At 42.8% G+C, this 23,586-nt stretch overlaps 1 protein-coding gene across 2 annotated transcripts in view; it reads left to right on the top strand.

Annotated features, from left to right (window-relative positions):
* The window catches only part of LOC122401111 (polycomb protein Scm-like), a 158,057-nt gene that overhangs the window by 55,070 nt on the left and 79,401 nt on the right, over nucleotides 1-23,586 (top strand). For both annotated transcript variants that reach the window (XM_043403058.1, XM_043403057.1), the window contains exon 2: nucleotides 22,322-22,557. In XM_043403058.1, the coding sequence (XP_043258993.1) occupies nucleotides 22,322-22,557 (236 nt within the window). The remainder of the gene's footprint in view (nucleotides 1-22,321; nucleotides 22,558-23,586) is intronic.

Raw genomic sequence — 23,586 nt, 5'->3', positions numbered from 1 at the left:
CAGTTAGTAGTAGATTTTCGCGATGAGTACGGAATAAAGTTATCGACGGGGTCGACACACAATGGGCGAACCAATGAATCTCTCATTACAGCGACAGGAAGCAGGGCCGACGATTTGTCGCGTAATGCGCGATATCAAGGATCTCGAGGTCGCGATCGCCATGACCGCCGCGTCAGACACGCGGTAACACGTGTCTGGCTTCCAATGAGAATTTAATTGCTCGAGCTTTCATTCGCCTACCGCTGAAGCGAGACTCTTCTCGGGGCCTCTCATTTGCATCGAGAGAGCATGACCATATCGGGCCCGCTTCTCTATTGCTCTCTGTTCCCTTCTTTGCTTCCCGTCTTCTTGGCACTGTTTCTCCTTCAGGACGTTTGTAGAAGGCTCCGTAAGTAGAATGCAAAATGTTAAACTTTCGATATTGATCGAGCGTCATGAAATCAGAGAAATTATTTCAAAGATGCTTCCTCCGGATTCTGAGTGAAAACTAATAATTTATTTAATTCTGTTGATTTCGTTCAACACTTTCCCACGAAAAATAAATATCCTGTAATTTCAACCGTGGTATTCTTGGCTCACAGGTCACCGTTTCAATCATTTAGTTTCCGGTTGTGTAAGACGACCAAGTCAGCGTTGCTCCTGGATTTAAATATTCCCTCGATCCATCATCCAGCACAATAAGTTGCCGATCACGTTGATTTTCCTGTTCATATTCTCCATAAAAAGTCGGTTCGTCATTGAGGCTAGCCACACTCACGCTTTTATGAAAATGAATTTTACGCTCTGTTAATTCCGTTGATCAAATTGACACTGTTCCCGTCGGTTACGTAACGATTCCTTCTTTTTTCTTCATTACATTAGATGCGTTTATAATCGTACTCTGGATACGACACCCGCGAGACCGGATCAACTCTTTTTCTGTTCGTTCCCGCGGACCGTGTAATGCGTAGCGTAAATATTTAACGATGGTACACGCTGAAATTGTTATTTCTGGGAATTACAAACACTGTAAAGAAAATTCTAATCAGTTGAGTCACTTTAATTGTCTGTTATTAATGTTTACAGTCTTCGTTTGTTGACCTAGTCGCTTATCAGTAGTGTTTGTCATAGTACGGCACATCAATTTATTCAGTCACGCTCGATACGCGGGAATGCCTCGTAGGAGATAATTAATATCATGCAATCGGCGAACGATAATCCTATGCGTTTTCATTCTTCGCGACGCGTCGTTCGGGAATTACGCTCCCAATGTCTATCACGGCCACAAACTGGAGAACAACAAGTTTATCTCGCGCCGAACAGAAAGTTTATCGCGCCGTATAAATTTGCAATTAACTGCTCCTCTTTATGGTACTCGATTAAAGCAAAATAAACAAGGGGCATTTTATTTCTTTGAACTCTTCGTCAATTTTTGCTCGTACGAATTATGCACGGATTCATCGATCTCTCGCGGAAATAAATCCCCACGATTTGCTCGCGTGTTGTTCGCGAAGTTACGATAATTCTCATTGTCACAACGATGTTTATGCATGAGAACAGCCCGAGAGGGCCTCGACACCTTGACACATACAAATGGCGATCGATAGTATATCGATGAAGAGGTCTTTGCCGCTAATTGGCCGTCGCTGGGCAATTAAAAACCATCTAACGGCAGTTTCCCGAACGGTTCGATCTAGGACTCGGACGTGTAACCAAAATTGGATTTGGGTTCTGCATTCCCTGGGACCCATTCGATTACGATTAGGTTGTCCTATCGACGAATCGCGTTCGAGTATCCGTACGCGTACGTTCTCGCAATTAAAAGCGCTCGTTAAACGATGCTTTTATCGCTCGCGAGCGTCTGGCTCGTTTACGGTTGAAAAACCCGCCTCTGAATTATCTGGATATTATTAAAATTCGAGTCTACGTGATAAAAGTATTCCACGGTTTATGGGCTCTGGGAGGTTTTATGGTGGTGTTAGAGGCGAGCAATAAAGGCACATTGTGGCGTTTGATGTTTATTGCGATATTAAGAGCGTCTAATAAAGATACTTCTGTGTGTCAGAAACGACGCTGGGCGCTCCGCGACGTTCCATCGGCGCCTAGCAATTTCTCCGTCGCGTACAGATTAATTTACGATCTGAAAATGTGAAATCGAATAGTTTCGTACGAGTTAGCGAGACGAGAACATCAACTTTCGTGTCGCTTCGTTATATCTTTCACGTACGAAAGTAATATTGTTATTTACGCGTCGATCGGCAAGGTGTTTCTTCGTTGCTGCTGAAACAGGGTTGGTCAAGGAGACGCGATTCGTGAGCCGCATTCGCATGCTGCAATTTGCAAAGAGCTCCATTGAATATTCATGCGGATAAAAATAAATATTTATCCCGTCGATGGGAAAAATAATATCGCGTTTCATAGTTTAATCCGCCTACGGTTCTCATAATAATTTTTATTCGAGTAATATATTCTTCTAGTTGTTACCCTTTGAAGAAATTCGATTGGTGTAATTCATATTTATTCGATTTCGTTTTAAAAATCAATTACTCTGTAAAGTTGAATAGACACCTGAAAATATATTTTGGTAAGTGCGCTCGAAGATCGTTGCGAAAGAAATATTTGCCACGGAGGGAAACGTCCGTGAAGTTGGCGATCGTGGAATAGAGGGCAAGGAATTGTACGTGGAATCGCGATAATGTGGGTTGTACGACAGTGTAGCAGAATCACATAATTAACAGTGTGTTTGGTCCCGGCGAAGATTGCGCGAGGGGGGAGTTGATTGCATTCTTTCACGATATCAAGCCACATGAATCCTGTAACAGTCGCATTACAGAGTAGTAACGGCAATCAGAATATGCATTATCGTAAAGGCTGCATTCTCGCGCGTTTTATGGGATTCCCCCTTGATGGGCGCGCATCTAGGAGCCCACACGAAGAGGTTAAAGTTTACCGCTTCGTACAACCCATTAACAGCCGTGAGAGCTTTTATTGACTCGTCTCGGGTAATCGCGAAAAGTTTACCGAAGACCTTCTAATCTCTTCTCATTGAAATGCCACGAGGAACTGGACGTCTCGAGACGTTCACGGCTAACCGACGTCGAGGCCCGCGGAGTTATTGGCTGGCCTTTGGCCGTTCGATGGCTTTTTAGGACGTTTTGCCGGTCGAAAACGACCTGGCGAGCTTTCGACTACCACTGTGTTTCCCCGTGCTTCGGTAAATAGACGGGATGGACGCGAATGGAAGGTTCATTAGCGAGGTATATCAGGACTCGGCATTCCTCGCATGTCGACCTCTGGGCCTCGGGTTCGGGTCAAGGATTCTAGCAATTTTTCTACCGGGTGAATCGAAAAATCCCCATCCTTCAGCTCTATTCATATATTGTTCAGCCTCGTGTCTCGCCCACGTCCAGATTCATCGAGTGTTTTCTTTTTTTTACAAAGGATTAAGGAAAAAAAGAGTATTTATTTTTAGGTACACTAGAAATTAGAGACACGATTCCGATACTTCGAACGGGGGAAAAGCAAGATATCTATGAAAGTATGCGTAAATTGCTGATCTGGGATTTAAATGAATTATTGAAGACTTTGCGTGAGTGGTTTTAGTATAAAATGCCAGGTGCCCACGATAAAAAAAAAAGTCGTCGCTTTTCAATATTTTGCTGCGCATTCAATGTTGTAACGGTAGGCATAAATTAATGAGTAATTGACGTGTTTATTGGATTCTATACGAGCGATACTGAATGCGAGTCCCGACTGCAATTAAACCTAATATGAATCTAAACACTGGTAACGCAATTTAATTGTGAAATAATAACATAATTGCATGTTTTTCTTGCGCTAAACGCGCGGCACTAAACGCTCAAGTGAGCTTGCCGAGATCCCATATATTTACTTGCTCGAACGTAAAATGTAATTAGATTAGTAAAGTTTATTTGGTCCTTTTCAATTTTGAAAAAAGTATTCCATTTCTCTCCACTATACCAAGGATGATTAACACTAGATTTACGGAAGCCGTCAGTTTGACGGATGTTTGATTCCATATTTAAAATTGCAGAACGCGTAAATATTATTTTTTCACAACTTACATTGAATTTGTTTATTGTAATGGTATGTATATATATTCTAATTAAAAGAAAAATCGTATTTTAAGGTAATCGTCAACATGAAAAGTATCAATAAATATACGTGCGATCAATGCCCGTAAATCTAGTGTTAAGACTCAAAATAATCAAGTCAATATTTCGTGTCATCCAAGAAAGGTACTCAAACCGACTTGGTTCCAATTATATTTCATCGTAAGGACGATTTATATCAGGTCTTCTTCGTTCGGATACAAGTATATTTTTCATCGATCACCAGATTCGTATGTTGGACGGTGGATCGTGGCCTAACAGCTAGCAAAAGCCATCTCAAGAGCAGCTTCTTCTCCGTGCGGTATCACCGAGTCACGAAAACGTCTTTGAATTTCGCGCCGATCGTCCAGTCGAACCGCCTAACGACCACCGCGATACGATAAGTCGCTAATTTACGTTTGCCGACGATACCGTGAGGGCCTGTCGTGGGTGGCCCATCGCCACGGCGTCGTTCCATACGATATGTCCACCGTCTCCTCCTCGGTCCTACGCCGGAGCGAATACCGCGACATGCTCGCGATTAATTAGCAGGCCAACGATATCGCCGAACGAAAGTGTAATCGGCGGGATCAGTCACGCTTTTCGGGATGGCCATGACTGTGCCGATCCTCCTGTCGGCTGATCACAGTGATTGCACTATGTTGCACGATGCGCACTGACTGGGCAACCTTGCGTTCATCTCCGACCGAAAGATTTCGCGATAGGTCGCATTATGTATGGATAGAATTATATCGTGGGGAGGAATGCGGATTGGGGGACCTTTTCATTTACCGATCTCAAACGGTGCACCCATACGTAATAATTTTATACTCTGTATTAATTTCGGTACATTTTTCTTTTACTTTGCATGAATAGATATATTATTGGTTAATGTATTCGACGGTCTCCATTCTTGCACGAAGAATATTAATAAGAATTCTTGAATACATTGTAATATAATATAGATAGTGCAGTGGAATATTCGTTAAAAAATAATTTTAAATGGAAGAAAGACTCGTGGAACACCCTAATAATTTCTAAATAGAATGGAGTTTTAGTTAAAAAATAATTTGAAGTAAAAGAAAGACTCGTAGACCACCCTAGTAGGGGGTAGAAGACTGTCCATGCAGCACAGAAATATTATAAATAAGAATTATGTAATATAGTGCAGAATAATTTTGTAATGCAATGGAGTTTTCGTTAAAAAATAATTTTAAGTAGAAGAGTGACCTGTGGACCACCCTAATAGAGGGTTGGATGACTATTTATGCAGCGCAAAAAAGATATAAATAAGAATTCTGTAATGTACTGTAATATAATTTTGTAATGCATTGGAGTTTTTCTTAAAAAATAATTTTAAATAGAAGAGAGATCTGTGGACCACGCTAATAGAGGGTTGGAAGACTATCCATGTAGCGCAAAAAGAATATAAATAAGTATTCTTGAATACATTGTAATATAATATAGAAAGTGCAGTGGAATATTTGTTAAAAAATAATTTTAAATGGAAGAGAGATCTGTGGACCACCCTAATAGAGCGTTGGAAGACTATCCATGTAGCGCAAAAAGAATATAAATAAGTATTCTGTAATATAGTGTAATATAACTTCGTAATGCAATGATGATTTCATTAAAAAATAATTTTAAATAGAAGCGAGACCTGTGGACGACCCTAGTAGGGGGTTGGAAGACTATCCATACAGCACAGAAAGAATATAAATAAGAATTCTCTAATATAGTGCAAAATAATTTTATAGTACAATGGAGTTTTCGTTAAAAAATAATTTTATTTAAAAGGGAGACTCGTGGACCACCCTGATAGAGGGTTTGGAAGATCATTCATTGTAAATTGGTTTCGTGTTGGCTGTCTGATAGACTTGTGCGGAATTTTTGTTTTCCGATGGCCCGTTGACAGATTCCATTAGAACCGTTTGTACGCGCCGGTCGTTGCTAGAACCGATACACGGGGAACGTTGACTTTAAATTAACATATTTAGTCCGTACTTCCTGCATTTCAATTATATTCTTGACGAGATGCTTACGGATAATATCCACCGCGAGCGGAACGCTCAGTCACCGTGCCGCGGAATCAGAAATCAAAGAGCCAGCGCCAGTCACGTACGAATCAAGCATCAGAACCGACGTAACAACGTCCATCCCGCGAAGCTGCGAAAGACACCTATTAGTCAACCACCTCGCTGACCATGGCGCGTTCCATTCGCGCAAGAAGCGGAATGCTCACTCTTAGAGCAGTAATATATTATGCCAGTAATTACTGTTAAACCAGCATCAATTACTATCAAGCGCCAGATGCACGCGGTACCTGAACGACGGATAGTCGTGTAAAATATAGCTTAGAAGGGGTTACGGAGTCCGTCGGGAGTCATCGAGGGTCACATAACCGTTTCCCGATGACACTCGGCGAATAATACATCATTCGAAATGATACGCGCTAACGAATATATGCAGAGAGCACTCTTCCCTCCTTCCCCCTCTTTTCGACACGAGGATGTCACGGAGTGGGAGGGGGAGGACGAGACTTATTCGTGGCGCCTGTACACGCGGCGCGTCCTTCGAAACCACGGGCACCCGTTCTGTCGATCAATGGCATTCGATACACCGACTGCATTCGTTAAACGCGTCTCTTGTCGTCGGAATAATTACCAACGAGCTCCTTGACGCGCCGAACTTGGATCGACGATGAACAATCGGATTCGATTTGTGCCACGATCGGTCACGAGAATAATCGTACAGTCTTTGCATTAGGCCACGAGTTCCTTCCAAAATAATTAAACCAGCCAGTAGCTAATTTGGCAAATCGATTAATTTCACAAAACGGAAAAGCAGATAAATTGACAAAATAATAAACATTCTTCCCTAAGGCTATTTTTCAAATTGAAATTTCTTTTTCTCAATTTACAGTGTCGAGCGGAATTATTAAGGATGTTCATTTTAAACGTAAAAAGTTTAAATGTCCGCGCATAAAGTCCACGGGTAAAACGATCATAATCTCGAAGTTAAAGTTTCAGAATCTTCTTAAGAACAATAAACGTTCTTAAGTCCATCCGTATATTACAAACGTGAAGCTCGCTTTTATAGTCCGGATGTAACTTTATCTCGATAAAAAAGAGTACGTGGCTACAGAAACACGACAGACGAACGTATATAAAAGTTTTTGTTACGAACGATTAAGGACTTATGAAACGGAGCAACGCCGCAACTGTTCCGCCGATGGAATTATAGGTGATTTGAAATATGTGGAAATTAAAAATGCCAGTCCATTGTTTGGTCGTGCAGGTAGTGACCTCGAGTGGTACGGGGTTTTATTCCATTAGATATTATCTCTTCGATCCAATCTCGTAGCGACTCGGTGCGCGGTGTTTGATTAATTAAAGATACATCTTTGTTTTTCCGAGTACCTGTCATTGGAAATCTCACTCTCGCCGCAACAAATCCTTTCTGAACCGCGGCTGGATAATTCAAATACCCGAAGACTGTTTTATTAATTCCCTTACGATAGAATCAAGTTTCTCAACAACGAAATTTTCACCTGTTGATTTATTGATATTTTAGAGAGACTTCCAGACCTTTCTCAAATTGTCCACGAAAACTAAATTTTGTTTTTAGTCAATTGGAGACTAGTATACTTACAATTTCTCATGGAACTCATTTATTTACAGTCTCGTTAACTGACTCCCAGACCAAATTTCTCAGATTGTCTACAAAAACCAAATTTTGTTTTTAGTCAAATGGAGACTAGTATACTCACAATTTCTCATGGAACTCATTTATTTGCAGTCTCGTTAACTGACTCCCAGACCAAATTTCTCAGATTGTCTACAAAAACCAAATTTTGTTTTTAGTCAAATGGAGACTAGTATACTCACAATTTCTCATGGAACTCATTTATTTGCAGTCTCGTTAACTGACTCTCAGACCAAATTTCTCAGATTGTCCACGAAAATCAAATTTTGTTTTTAGTCAATTGGAAATTAGTATACTCATAATTTCTCATAGAATTCATTTATTCACAGTCTCGTTAAAATTCAAGAGTTCTATCTAGATTCATTCTCTTTAACATCTAATCTTGAGAATTATGTGCAATTCAGCTATTTTAGTTGTATGAGGATTTGGTAATTGTACTATGGAGGCACCAGGTCGGCTGTTGTCAGATGTCGTTGGGTTTTGTGACGGACTGTACGCCACCAGCCGAGCAGTTAGCATTAGCCATGATGACGAAGAAGGCCAGGGACTCGGTGAGATGATAGCGAGCGCGTTTGCTGGCTGCTCGCATCGGTCACACCGCAGGTGACTCGTCGTGGTCCGGCTCTGACCCTTGGTCGACCCACGTACCTGACTTCCACTCCTTCTCCGCGTCCTACAGCTCCTCTCCTCTTGTTCTCTCGAGCAGCAGAACGAGAGTGGATTGTCGGTGCTAATCGTTTCTCGCGCACGAAGCCACCTTGCTCTTTGTCGACCATCAGCGGGTTACCATTGCTGGCACAGATAGTACTTTAATCGCCAGGATGTTCACGTGGACCCCCATCTCTGAATTTTACTCCCCCGCTGACTCTGCTGGTACCGTCAACGAGTTCTTCTGCCCTCAAGATCAGAACATTTTCAACCCCCTGAATGCTATTTGAATTTTATTTCAAGGTCTTTCTACAATCAAAGGCTCTTAACAGCAACGATCCTCCCGTTCCCTGCATCGTTACGAGCACAATATGAGAAATCAAGATACGCAAATCGATAATGTGATTTATTCCTGAGCCTTGAGTCTCCCTCACCTACGTATCTTTTAATCGACGGAGGTAAAAGAATACCAAATCCTTGGCAGTATGCTTCGAGGCTCGTTTCTCTCGTTGTTTTCCTAGATTTTAGTTGTTTCCTTGGTCTTTCTGGCACCTATCGATGACACGGAAGGCTAGGCTCTACCGTCGTTCGCGTTAATCGTTCCTCGCACACGAAACGACGAGGTCGCGTCGTTCTTTGTTTGTCATCCGCTCCGTAACTCGCTTGGTTTGTCGAGTTTAACATACACGGCCAAGAAAGGGTGAGAGAGACAAGATGACAGCGGGGGAGGGGCGAGAGAGCGAGAAAGAGAGAGAGAGAGAGAGAGAGAGAGAGAGAAACGGTGCCAGGACGTGTAAGACTCCAACTGCAACTGCGTGTGGAAAGTTTCCAGTACGCGGTGTGCAATTGCGCGGACCAATGTGTGGGTGGTTTATTAACCTGTTTAGATGCATATCTAATCGTTTTTATCTTCGCGCAATGTTAAATGCTTCTGCGCGTCGCTCGAGCTCTTGCAATTTTCCAGCTGTCACGTATCGTTTCCTCGCGAACGGAAATGGCATACGAACGACTGATTGGTTCGCTGGTTATTTATCCGTGCCCTTTGGAGTATCGTTTGCTTTGGCCGTGATAAAACAATTTCGCAACTCACGATAGAAAAACCGTCGAACGGAAAAGTAGCAGGTGTTGCTTTCCATATTCTTAGCGTTCTCGATTCACTGAAACTCCTCTGTTTTTCGTTCAGCGATTTTAGAAATTAAAACATCCTTTAGTAGTTATTTAATGGGCGCTCTCTTTGGTTAAACGTCACTTTAGAACATCGCCTTTGGCATAACTTATCTTTACGCTAAGTGCTTTCTCGTTGATTCGCTTCTTTCTGCGTCTGTCCTTTCATCTTCCTAACCGTTTATTTCTCTTGAGCGTCGAGACTTCTTCAACGTCTCGTTACTTTCTGTTTTTCGAATTCCTCGTACGCTCGCGTTTCTATTTTTATTCGTGCCCGATGCTCGGATTTCCACTTCTGTTTCCCAATATTTTTACTTTAGGTTTCAATTCACTTTGCAAGCGGGTTTCTTATTTCTATTCTCATGCTTCGAGCTCGTCTTTGCTTCCATATCTATTCCTCGCGTTCGAGTATTGATACCTATTTCTACCGATACTCGCTAGTTACAAGTACGAGACTGGTTATCGTTAACTTTTACGATAACCAGCCACAGTAAATTAAATTCATGACAACTAGTCTACGCCTACGTGGAACGTGACCATTTAATATTTGCATTATGATGCTCCACTTAATGGGAAGATAACAAGGTTTCAGTTGTGTGACCAACGCCGACTGATACATTTGTTGTTATTACAAACGCCTCGCCGTTACGAACTCGGAGCTCTTAAAATTAATTTCTGACACTCCAGAAATACGATTGAAAATTTTAATTATACCAGTGATTATTTAATCTTTTTCAGGATCAAAATATGGCGAATTCTACGATCATTCCTATGTTTATTTCCATAGTATCTTTTCTTTTGTGCCTAGATTTTCTTTCAATTTTCGCTTCCTGTGTTTCCACTTGCAGTCATTGGCTCCGGCTCCCTGCCTACTTCCGATTCCAAAGTGACGAGGAACACATACAGAAATTATCATTTAAGGCGCGTTACTTCGACCCGCGCGAACTTCCTTCGGGCTCGTACCTATCTCGACGCGCCGTGTCGTCGATCTTCATCCGGCGGGAGTGACACACGAGTCACGCCCAGCATTCACGACACCTACGTCCTTCCCTCGCACACGACCCTGAAGAAACAGACCAGAGACACGGTCTACGAAACTTGCGAACACCTACCGTTGCGACCCGCACTCCCTTTTGACTTTGAATCCCCTTATTCTCATCCTCATCCTTAAAAAGCTGAAATTCCAATCCTCAATTTAAAAAATAACTCGCTTAAATTTGTGTGTCTGCTTCAAATTTGTCTAGTGGAAGGCAAATAGTAAGTTCTGTTTACCAGAAGTCAAAGTGCAATCGAATAAAAACGAGACTTTTATTAGAAAATCCTATATTTATGCGACAATTATGGGTCTCTGAGCGAGCTAATTAGAGGGAAGTAAAATTCCGATATTAGTAATGATGTTTTAATTATACCAAGTTTTACAAGCTCTCAAAATGGAAATTTCTCTACAGTCGAAATGTCTCATTTTCCCGAATAATCAAATAAATTTTCAAATCAAAAATCTTATTTTCTGATCATGCAAAGTCTACTCAAGCTTGATGATGCTTCGCAAAATTTTTTACGGGCAACAAAAGCTAGGTATATGGTTTTACCCCACTTTGGTCTACTCGTAGTCTTTGGTCAGAGTTCAAGAATCCCCGTTTACGGTAGACGAGGATCCCTCGAGAGTTCAGGAGAGTCTTGGCGACCCTCCTGCCTACGTTTGCGTCTCGACACCTACGTCCCCGGCGGCGGAACAAAGTTCACGAGCAGGCCGGTGACGACGGTGTCCGCGGAAGAGACGTCGACGAATACGAAGAAGTCGAAGAGGTGGCCGAGGTGGAATGACCCCGCGGATCGCATTGTAGGCGCGTATGGGGCCCCCTCGCGGAGGGTAACATATGCGTGATGGGCTGCGAAAGCTACGTCACGCAGGAACGCACCTTGCCTCGTCTTTCCCGCGTCGTTCCTCTTCTTCTGTGCTTTTCGTTCCCCCTGTACCCTTTATCGCGCAGCTCTGGGCTCCGTACGACGGGGCTACGGAGGTCACCGCACGCTGTCTGCCACTGCCGGAACAAACGGTGAACAGTGCAAGTGCGTACCGCTCTTCCTCGAGCCTTTTCTATCGTTTTGCGACGATCCGGAGCAAGTGGAACTCCCGTTTTCGGCATTTGTGATCCTACAACGTCGGAAATCCTATTGCGAGACTTCTAGTTCTTTGTCTAGACTATTGTCAAATAGTCTTCTCGGTTTTTTAAAAGACATTCCGAAGTGAAAGTATAAGGAAACTTTATTATGCGATAGAACGATTCTTTTCCGCCACTATCTGTTGTCTTTTGTTCTCCTGGGCCTGTCAGTGGTCTCAGAAAGCCTGAAAAATAGCTGGTAGGTCGAGTGCTTGCGAGAGAGGTACAGGTTGAACGTAGCCCTCTGGTGGTCAGCGCGAGAACTGTCGATACACTTCACATGCCTAGACCTTCGTTTCGATTCCACAAAGAATATAGAAGAAAATAAGTTCCATAGATGGATTTGCATCTAAATACTGTTTTCTCGACCAAATTGCAAGCTACTGAGATAACGATTCGCGAAGCAAACGCGAACTGCTTTCCTCGGACGAGTTAGCAAACATCGTTAATGCTTTAACAGTTGTGTGTGTCATACCGAACTAATTGTAATTGGAAAATTAAACCATTACGGATGTAAATAGAATCAGCAGCCCTAGTAATGCGAGTAATCAAATCATCAGTACAAGACTATAGTATGTATCTGTACACTGTCATTAATGGTCGTAAAAGTTTTCAATTAGTTTCTTATAAATAATTTTTTACCTTTAAGCATGCATTATTAATGCTCGTCGGATGAAAAAGTGATACGGCGACGGGGAGGGAAAACACGCAGTGACATCAACGTTCGTTGAAAAGGACGAACAGCGGATTGATCGCGAAAAGAATTTCCAGAAACGTACGATTACCTAAATCTGAAATACATTGTATAACATGTTTTCCCCAAAACGATCTAACTTGACACGTACAATTATTGAAACATTTCTATAATCTCTGCTAAATATGCTCATTTGAGGAAACCTGTTCTGTATTTGCAACATAGTTTGCAAAACACATTCGATTTGAATTCTCTTTTTTTTTTTGTCAGACAATTCAATCCATTTTATACACGATTTCTATCGTGATCTTCGCTTTTACGATCGTTCCACGCTCCGGGAACAAACAAAGAGGAATAATAGATCGGTTGAGAAAGTCGAGCCGAAATCGAATCATCTTTCTCGCTGTCCCCGTTTGCCACTCGGTGTCATCGTGGTTTCGCATTATGTGTAGATGGATCTTTGTCCGTGTCGCGGCCACGTGTGCCCGGGGGATGTTAATTAACCGGAACCATAATAAATTATATCGTTACTCGTTCTTTCAGCACCTATTTTCTCGTCTCGCGCCGGCTAATAAACGCTTGCCAGTCACGTGATAGTCCATTGTGTACCACAGGAGGCCTTCCACCTGAAACAGCTGATTCGACCATTCTCCGCACGACCAAGGTTACGCCTCGACGGGAAGAATACGTGGTCTTATTATGCGGTCTACCGTCAGCTCTCGATCGGATTGTGCATTCGCTGGTTCGCGGCCGCGGAATACTCGATAAGAATGCTGAGCCAGGCGCTCGCGATCTCGAGCTCTCCGATGATTTCGTAGAACCAGCATTCCTTGACCGCCTCCGCGTCGTTTGGGACCGCGATAACTGGCCCACCTGGTCAAATAATTCGGAAACGAACGCAACTTGGAGAACGCGTACGAGTTAGAAATCGAAACTCGTGTCCCGTATCGGTTCTGTCAATCGCGACAGAAGTGTCAAGGGGAGATCTGATGGCTGACAGTGAAAAGGAGTTGAACTTGTTTCCAGAGCACAAAATACACCGACTGCAGCATTGACAAGTTTTTCTTTTATTTCGAATAACGTTCACAGTATTAAACGCAAGGTTGCTTGGCAGGTAAACCTCTTCAACTTAGATAATAATTTCTTTTTTCTTTTTTCCCCTGTTCATTAAAATTATCGATAGGTGTCACACGTCGTGTTGCGGAGTTAACGTCGGTTGGAAGTCGAGAAGGTTCGAATTACGCGGGGAAGGGAAACATTATCCTCCTTTTCCTCCAGCCATTTCAGTAGCTGGAGTTCTTGTTTGCAAACGAAGCAAGATGAATTGGGATCCCAGGAACGACCATACACGTTCAAATATTGTACAGAGTTCGTATCAATTTACGCATTTTTCTCTGAGACTAGGAAAACTCACATTTTTCACAACTATTCCATTTTCACGTCGCAGTAAACGTTTTCTAAGATGAGTAAACACAGACTTTGGATCACGAGCGATCGCAGCATATTTTTTACGATTACGTAGAACCACCTTCGAACTTCCTGTTACGAAATGGAAGGAAACACCAGATTCGAACGTAACGCGATACAATGTTATCAAACGCGAAGAATTCCGTATATCAGCGAAAAATGTTCGACTATGGAAGATGTTTGGGAGAAACATTGGGTAGAGATTCATAGGCGTCGTCTGCGGCCAGCGAATCGCGTTTAAAATTCGCAAACGAGATGATATTCGAGCACTCTAAGAACGTCTGTAATTTCAGACTGTATATGGCCGGGGACGTATAACGACGACCTCATCACGTCCATATTTCACACCACGGGATCCCGGGGTTCTGCATAGTAGCGTCGCGACGTACCTCTCCCTCGGGATGGATACCTCTCGCGTGTTCGAAGCGCCTTCACCTACTTCACGCTAACAGTAATTCGCTTTCGTGTATGTTCCCTCTGTCTAGCGTTCTCGGTTTCGTTACTACATGCGTGTGCGTGTCACTTTCCACGCTGCTTTTCCGCGGAACGTCACTGCAATTAAATCGAAGCAAATGTTTGTAGTCGAGAATAGGAGACATTGATTGGTTGGTCGATTACTTGCGACAGAGACAAGAGTGTAGCCCTCTGGTGGCTAGTGTGGGAAGCGGCGCCACGTGTTAGAGTTTGACGTTTCTCTGACATTCGATCTTTCTACTTTATTTAATATCGTGGACCTCGAAAAAGAGATTTTACATTTACTATCAAGAAAAGAAAAATACGAAAATTATTTTTTGCGAGATTCCTCAACACTTTGACTTTTCACTAAGACACTTAATACTCGAGTCGAAATATTCTCGAGCTAAAACACATTTTAATTAAAGTTTTGGCCCCGTAAATAATTCTACTGTTTAAAATATAGTATGTGAGATGGCCTGAACTTTGTCCTTTCCAGCGACGATGGGGCATCGCGTATGAGCTTAGGGGGAATAATAATAGCGGCGTTCGTATAACGATAATCGCGCATTAATTGTAAAGCATAGGCGCGTTTAGTATATTTATACCTGTACGTATATCGAGGCCCGCAGCGTGGCCGGTGCACGCACCCACATAGAGCCACAGTGAATGACACGCGCACACGCACGGTCTCCGGTGCACCGGCTACTGCATTATGCATTAGTCATGATTACAAAGTAAGTGGCGTGCTCGTGGCGCGTCTATAGTAATAACGGCGTATTTGCGGTGCTTATGATTTTCCACTTGAAACGGGCATAACCCGCTTTAATGGCGCGGCCGGCCCTCCCGGTCGCGCATAACTTACGGCAGATTTACAACGCCGAGGATCCGCCGCGGCGTCCGCTCGGCCGCGGCACGCTGACGGCGCTGATCGCGTTAACGCCGTGACACTAATCTCTCTTTCTTCCTACGTTTGCGTTTCTTTTACCCTCCCTGCCCCCCTAAGCGACGGCCTTTAAAGGTCGTTTCGCTCGGTAATTATTGTCACCTGCGAACACCACCGGAGTCGACAGATTAAAGGCGCGTTTATACGTCCACCGACGCTCGTTGAAATCATAACACAGGCCCTTTGATTTAAATTTCATTTGGTTAACTCGCTCGTATGGGAAGTTATATCGAATTATGACCACTCTGATAAATAGACTTTGTCAATATTTTGTTTTCTTCATAGCATAGAAAAGTGTGATTATTTATCTCATAAATGAGCCAACCTCCATTAAAACAGCACTCTTTTTGGCGAAATTACAGTAACCGAGTTTTCTAACTATTGAATTAAGTCTACATGAAGAATTATCGTTTTTCCAGGTGCAACGCTAGCCAGTAAAATTATTATTAGATACGTTATTAACTGTCAAACGTTATATTGTAGACCACAGAGCCCGGGAACAGAAAAGAAAAAGTCATGGTTATTACTATGTACCAGCTACTTCCGCCTCTAGTTTCACTCGTTGTTAATTCCGTCCACGCGTCGACGAAAGACGTTTTCATGAAATCGTCAAAGTTCCACCAGTGTTTATACTACGTTATAGGAAGTAAGGTGCTCGAGAGGTTAGTGATGTAGCAATTTATAGAACGACTATTTAATGTCGGACAACCTGCTGGTCAACCGAAGATATGGTTGAAAATGATTTAACGGTTCGGTTATTGTGTAGTTACCACTCAGATTGATGTATACATCTGCGGCTTTCTAGCCGGCTTAAAATGGTATTTGTCATAGCAATAAGACAGCTGACAGAGCGGCGCACTGGACGTCACGTTCTCGAGAACTTTATCAAAAAATAACCCAGGCGATTAATTATTTTCCAATTTCTCTACAATCATAGACCAGAAACACGATTTGTAAAATATACAAAAAGAGATTAATACCGCATATTTAAATTCTAAAGTTATGACACGATAGAAGCAACAAATTCTTACGTGAAAGACGATCAAATTCTAATCTCCACCGATCGGAATTTCACTTTTCCTCGTCGACGTTGAAAGAAAGCGGGCAAAACGACGAGTCCGGCGAGCGTCGCACGATTGATGGCGCGTTTAGCGACGATTTCTTCAACGATATTATATTTGTCGATGGCTTCCACGGTGACTCGATAAATTTAAACGTACGGAAAATAAATGGCTCATCACGCGTGGGATTTATAATGACGGACTGGCCGCGGCAGAGGCACCTTTATCGTTCATTAGACGCTAACCCCGGATGCAGGCACACGAAGAAGGTGCACGCACGCGCGCTGCACGCGTGCAAAACTCTTACCCGATCATCCGACAGTTTTTCAAGCAGCCAGCCTTGCCGAGGCCGGCGCAAATGGAGGAAACGACAGCTTCCGGTCTTGCGTGTTCTCCTTTAACCGCTTCTCCGAGTGCTTGTTCAGCTTTCGAGTCGATCTTCGACCCCGCACAGGCCAAACCAGGGGTCACTTCGAACCCACTACTCGGAAACTCTTAACCCTTTTATTTAAAGTGGAATTTAAATTTGACACCGGGTCACTTTTGCTGAATTTTTACTATATGTGCACCTAACTTTTTGGTAATGTTTATAATATGGGGAGGAGAGAAGATTAATTAATATATATATCTATTATATAAATTATCTTTTTATATATAAATTGTGTACATTTGGCACATTTGGCACCATATTTATTACCGTTGCCTGTACATACGTAACATCTGTTTTGGGTCGACAGTGACCCGATGTCGGCTACGCGAGCGTTAATATTGTTAAAATATCTTCTGTGAGTTGATGCAAAGTAAAACGTAACTCGAGGAAACCTCGAAGAGTACCTTCGCAATATAAAGTCGCCTCTGATTACGTCGGATACAACTCTATTCGAGGAGTAAAGATTAATCGAGCGTACAAAAAAGGAACGTGGAAGTTGAAAAGGAAGAAGACGCCCGGCGTCAATTACTTTTTTCCTCGTTAATTACGATCGAATGTGGACAACTCTGGTCATTGTAGTTTTTTTCCTCCCCCCTCCCCCCAGCGTCCGGTGGAACGCGAGAGCAGAGGACCGTGGCGACGATCCGTCATCGGCCCTGACAGCGTCTCCATTATTCCTTTTTTTCTCTCCTCGGCGTACGAGCGGTTCTCGAAATGTTTGCGCGGAATACGTCGAAAAGATTCACCCGGAGGCGGGAATAATTAGCTGACCGAACGGAACACCTTTTGCCGTCTTTATTTCCGTCGCGCGCCGCTCTATTCTTGACCCCCAGGGTCAATTCGTTTTAACCGCAAGTCCCGCGAAATAATTTATGCCCGGCACCCATCGCTAACAGTTCCGGGTGTCCCTAGCTTTTCTTCCACGTTTCAAGCGCATTTCGACCGACAGTACGATAATTAAGTAATTTGTAACCTCGCTGAGCCGGTTCGTTTCCGGGCAGAGGGCGGCCATTTTTACCAATTTAAAAGCCCACGTATTTAAATGTCTACGGTATATATGCATCATTTCTCCAATTTTAAATTGCACTGGTAATAAATAACTAAAAAATAACAACCACGATTTTACGTCGCTCTTATTCTTTCCGCCGTGAATATATTTTTATCCAATTTTTTACTGAAACGTTTCTCTTCGCGACGGACAATGGAGTCGTTAGAAGTCGAAACAACGAACTTCGATTGCGCGAAGTCGACAGTGATACACGCGAGTCGTAAGTTCTAGTTGGTCTTAGAAACAATACTGTGGTTCGAGTGTGAAATATCGTAACTACTTGTTAATACGAGCTAACAATAGCGTGTCGTCGCACCTTGAAGCTAAACTCACCTGTCATGGAAACTAGCCTCTCGGAATACGAGATGATCGTTTATGCCACAAGACATACTTCTAAATCTCGCAAGGCCATTCATCTTGGTGCCATTTTTATTTCTCGATTCTGTAAAGCACTAAATGACCTAATGCGAGCGTAATTGTTTCTTCTAACGAGACCTCACCAAAAATGTTAATGGAAATTTTCGCCGACGCTATTAATCTTCGTCGCCTGTCACCGTCCTTCGTTTAGACTATAAATTAAATTGCCACCGCGATCACGATCACGCACGCATCGCATAATCACGCTCGACCAACTTTGTCCAAACACCAGTCTTGACTATTTTATTGAAAATGACTCGATGCATATACACAGGCTCCAAAACGTTGGTTTTACTTTAACGACTGTATAGTTAATCTACGAATCCATTAACGGATATCTAAGATCTCGAAACACGTTTGAGAGAATTCACAACGAACTGAACGTATCTATATTGCATTGAGTTAAGTTTATTTTTAATTTAAATTTTGCATCAGGGTTCGTCAAACAGTTAAATAGGAAAAAAATGAAATTCCTCGTACATGGAAGCAGCAGATGTTCGAAGACAAACAGCCTGGCGATTTAGAAACAATTCACGTGCCAGGTGGTCGACGATTTTTCAGTCGATCCGCAAATAACTAGGAAGAGAGGAAGAAACGATCCGCAAACAATAGTTCGGCGCTTCGGGAGTTCCGGAATTCGAGTTATGATATTTGTCGTACGTGACTTGGCCGCGCTACCGCGCTCGTAAAAGTTGCGGTCGAGATGTATCTTTCGAAGGAAACGCGTAGGTATGCGCTAGAAACGTTCCTACATTGTTTTACGAGCTTTTCTTACGGCCGGTCTAAATCAAAAAGTCGAAACTCTCTAGAAAGTTTTTAATTAAGGATGCTTTCCATTGCCTACGCAGCGTTTCGTTCCATTTGGTACCGTTTACGTTGGTTTCACGCTGGTTATTGCATCCTAGCAGCGTCGCGAATCCGCGAAAGTAAATTCCGCAGTTAATTCGTCGATTCCCAGGAGGAATTTTCGACGCCGCGCGGTTAGGATCGTCGTGAGATTAATCTCTTTCGTCGGCGACGTTAATAGTCTCGGCGGTCCATTAAAATTTACAATTTTATATTCCCTAACGCCGCGCTTTTAAATATTGCATGCGACGACAACGGAAATAATTCTAACCGTCCATAGCGGTTAATTGGTTTCTTTTTTGTCCCATTCCTAGGCCGAGTGGGACAACCGAGGCGATAAATCGATCTGGAAACTCTGTACGTTCGTGGCTCGGTACGCGTAATAGGGAAATTAACAAAAACTCATAAAGTACATGTGGAATTCATTTTCTTAAGCGTTTAGAAGGTCGGGGACTGTAAATGTCCGCGACGCGGCACGAGATGGATGTATCAAGAAAAATGAAAGTCATTTTCCTGTTGGAGGATAGTATCTAATAGAATTTTCATGGGAAGCTGTAAATATTCCGCGTTGAAACGATGAAGTCATTGGATAATGACTGTCACTGGATTGGCTTTTACGATCGATGTTCTTGTACACCCTTTTTGTCAATCGTAGCTGAACTAAACCAATTTCAGGATTTCGTTCTATCCAGACAGAAGCTATAAAAACAAATTAGTCTGTATTTTTACGCTTTTATTGATACGTCGTTAACGACAACGCGCTGCAATTTAATCTCTTTAGATTTTATTCTGTAACGTAAAATTCAAGTAAATTGAAATTGGAAAAGTTGTTTTGTTATTTAGACTTTAATGTCCTTGTTCGGTAATAACCACAAATCGTGATTAAAAACATTAGCCGTGGATCCTAGTAAATAACTTATCTGGATCATTTCTTCGCTGATGAAGTTACTTAATGAGTTCTATTATTTGTATTTAGGTCCAGCGTTTGCTCGACGTCTAAGAACTTTGATACAATCGTTTGAACATTATTATTTCCTCCCTGGGGCATTCGAAAGATTAAGATTAACCCATCAACGCCTTCGATCAATGAGGAAAAGATGGTCGTGTTCACGGTGCTCGATAGCAATGATGTTTACGTTAATTAATGACTCGATCGTACGTTGATGTTTCTCCGATAAAAAAAGTTTATCGTTTATCGTTTAAACCATCTCTTACCGTCCTCGTCGTACACGATGTTGCGTTATAACGTACAGCTGTATATACACGAAAATTTATGTACGCAATGAAACTCTCGATAAAAAAAAAAATGAGTTGCACGAGGAAAAAGAATATTTTATTTACTAGTTGGACGACGATTAGCATGATGCAACACCGTGTTTGAAGAGGACGACACGAGATAAACGAAATGTCACGTCGTAATAAAAATTTTCAAACAAACGTCAAATAAACATTATAAACATAGTCTCAAGATTTTATCAAAAATGTGAGATACATTGTTTTGCATTCGAATCGAGGTGTAAATTTAAACAGCGTTGGAATCAATATATCTTATACGTTAAAATTAACCGCAAATTAAAAAGGAGACTTGCGACAGAGTTCTCCGTGCACATATATCGTCTAGTTTCCGAGCGATCGTTCTAATCGCGAGCAAGTTAACGCGAGGGAACAAATTCGCCGCTACCTGGTACACGTGTGCATCGATGGCGAAATGATGGCAGGCGTCTTTAGCCGCGGCGAGGAGGATAAGTATCGCATGCAGCCATCCGAACCGCGCTCGATCCTATCGTCCAACAAATTCGGCCATGTGCGCGAGTTACAGCCGCCATAAAATTCCGGTCATTTAACGACGGCAAGAATTTATTGGATATTTTTGGTGGCTAATGTGGCCAGTGACCTCCCCCCTTCATTCTCGTTCCAAGCTCCGCGACTCTCGTCGTTTTCGTCTTCCGCCCCCTTTTCTCTGGTCTCTCACCCTTCCATCCCTGGGCCCCTAAAACTTGTGTACTTCTCACGCGGATACGCGGCCGCTGATCGAGCATGTAGATAATGGTGCCAGGACGGGTTCATTTATTGGGCGTAAATCTCTCGTCTCAGTTCTAGCGGCGCTCTCAGCCACCGTGTAATCGCGTCCTACGGTTATCCCTCTTAACGTATTTCATCGAAATTCCTGGTGTCGAAAGACACCGTTTACACGGGCCGACGTTAAGGAAGCTTTACGACGTACCCTCGGCTACCGCCTCGTTACGAAACCGGTGTTAGAGGCTCTCGGGCTCCCGCCGTTGCGAGGAAAACGTACGAGCCTGGCCGTGCAATCCGGCGCGGATTTATCGGCACGATGATGCGCCAAAATACGAGCCGGGGATCTAGCGGTGACGCAAAGACGCGGGAAACGCGGCTTTTAAACTCGTCTCGTTCGGTAATCGGACGAACAGCGTCACGAGCGAGACCAACGTACCACGATTCGTCCTTTTCAATCGTTTTTTCCGTCGACTAAATTCGATAACAGCTCCTTGTCGTATCTCTCCTTACATTTGCTTTATATTATTTAGTCTCTCTCTCAAGATTTTTACACTTGACCCTATCTATTGTGTATTAAGATTCGAAATAGGAATTCAAATTCTTGCAACGACCGTGGTTCCACTGTACAGTACTGCCCGCTTGTGTGACCACGAATCTGTCCGCTTAAATGCTCACGAGTCTATCCCCACTTCTTAGAGTTGTTTGCTCGAATCAAACTTCGGTGTTACTTACGATGGATTTATTTACGTATGACAGTAAGAACTATAGCTGGCCAATTTCTGGAATAAATCTAAAATAAATAATATAGGTAAATGTAATTATTTGAAAATTTATGCAATCCTTCATTAGTTCATTATTTTTTAAATGCTTTAAAGGAAAGTTGATTTTCATTTACTAATTTGGTAAAAATCAACATTAAGTTAAATAATTCAGTTGAGATTGAGAGTCCACTTAAGGGTTAAATTTGTTCGTGCATGGAATGGCCACAAAAAAGAATAGATTTAGTTTACGAGTACCTCATACTTGTGAAACTTGACAGCAAGAACTTGGGATAGACTCGTCATTGTACGGGGTTAAAACATTTATGGATCACATTCTGTGCGAACGAAGGTGGTCGTAGAGTCCGTCACGATGGTTTTTATTGATGATGGGATGTTTTGTGCCCCGCAGGTGAGGTGTCAGGTGAAAACGTTTCCGCGGGTTCTGGACCACGTGGCGGCGATCGTGGAGAGGCGACCGATTTAGGCACACACGCGGAAAACAACGACGGGGCCACCCTGGCCGCCAACACAGCGGTCGACGCCAGGGGCGGAAGCCCCCAGGGCGCCCACCTCTCCGGTGCGGCCACCCCCAGACCGCCCAGGAGTCGAAGGCGGCAGAATCAGAATGGTCTCAACACTACTCAAGTAAGTTCGACAACACTAGAAGAAACACATCCTGTCTCCAAAATACTTAGACAGGAAACAAAATATCCTTACGATCTATAGAAAAGTAACTCTAGTTCCAAACAAAAATTAATCTCGAGTGTGTGAGTGAATCGTTTCATGGTTTTGAGAATAAGTGAATGTTTACTCAAGCAGCAGATAGGAATTGGGGATTCGAAAGACAGATATAACAGAGAATTTTATTCAATTATTTTATCCATAATTCTAATGCAATCAAGATGGTGTGATTTATACCTTTCGCTGTGTGTACCTTTTAACAAATTCCCGAAAGACGCGTATCGTCCGTGGATTAGAGTGTTTGATCGCCATCGGGAACACGTGTGGGTAGCTGTGGAAGAGGTTCTCGCAGAAGAGCCTCCGGTTCAAGCGGCAGCCGTGTACTCCCCTCGAACCCGTCCGGACCGCTCTATGACAGCGATGTCAACTGAAATTGCACTGTCATTCCGTCGCTGACATTCGGTGTAGCCGTCCGACGCTTCTGTGAACGAAAAAAAGAGACAGGGTGGCCAGGAAACATCGACGGTCATCGTCCAGAAAGAATGACGCGTGGAAGTTGCTGATCGCTACTATCTTTCGTCGCAACTCGAATGAAGATCTCAGAGGCTAGACACGAGAGAATTTACACTTAGATTCGTATTTCTGTCAGTCGATTTTACTCGAACAATAGCTACATAGTTATTATACAAAATAAATTCTGTAATATCTATCTCTCCGATAAATTAAATAAATAAGTGAAAATTCTTTTTCGAATGAAGATCTCAGGATGATCGAGACGGAGTCTAGACACGAGAGACTTTACTAGATTCGTATTTCTTTTACTGGAATAATAGCTAGTTATGTCTCCGATAGATTAAATAGACTAACGAAAGTTCTGTCTCAACATCGAACTAAATTTAAAAATGATAATAGTTCAGTTGGTTCTTAGTCGAGAAAAGCGATTTAGCATCGATGAAAGGAAATTGGAAAGAAAGTGGGGGGGGGGCATGATTC

This window comes from Colletes gigas, unplaced genomic scaffold (assembly GCF_013123115.1).
Source record: "Colletes gigas isolate AHSC1104 unplaced genomic scaffold, ASM1312311v1 Colletes_gigas_Sc00021, whole genome shotgun sequence".
NCBI classification, from domain to species: Eukaryota; Metazoa; Arthropoda; class Insecta; order Hymenoptera; family Colletidae; genus Colletes; species Colletes gigas.
Note: the sequence above shows the minus strand (reverse complement) of the source record. Positions and strands in the feature narration are given on the sequence as shown.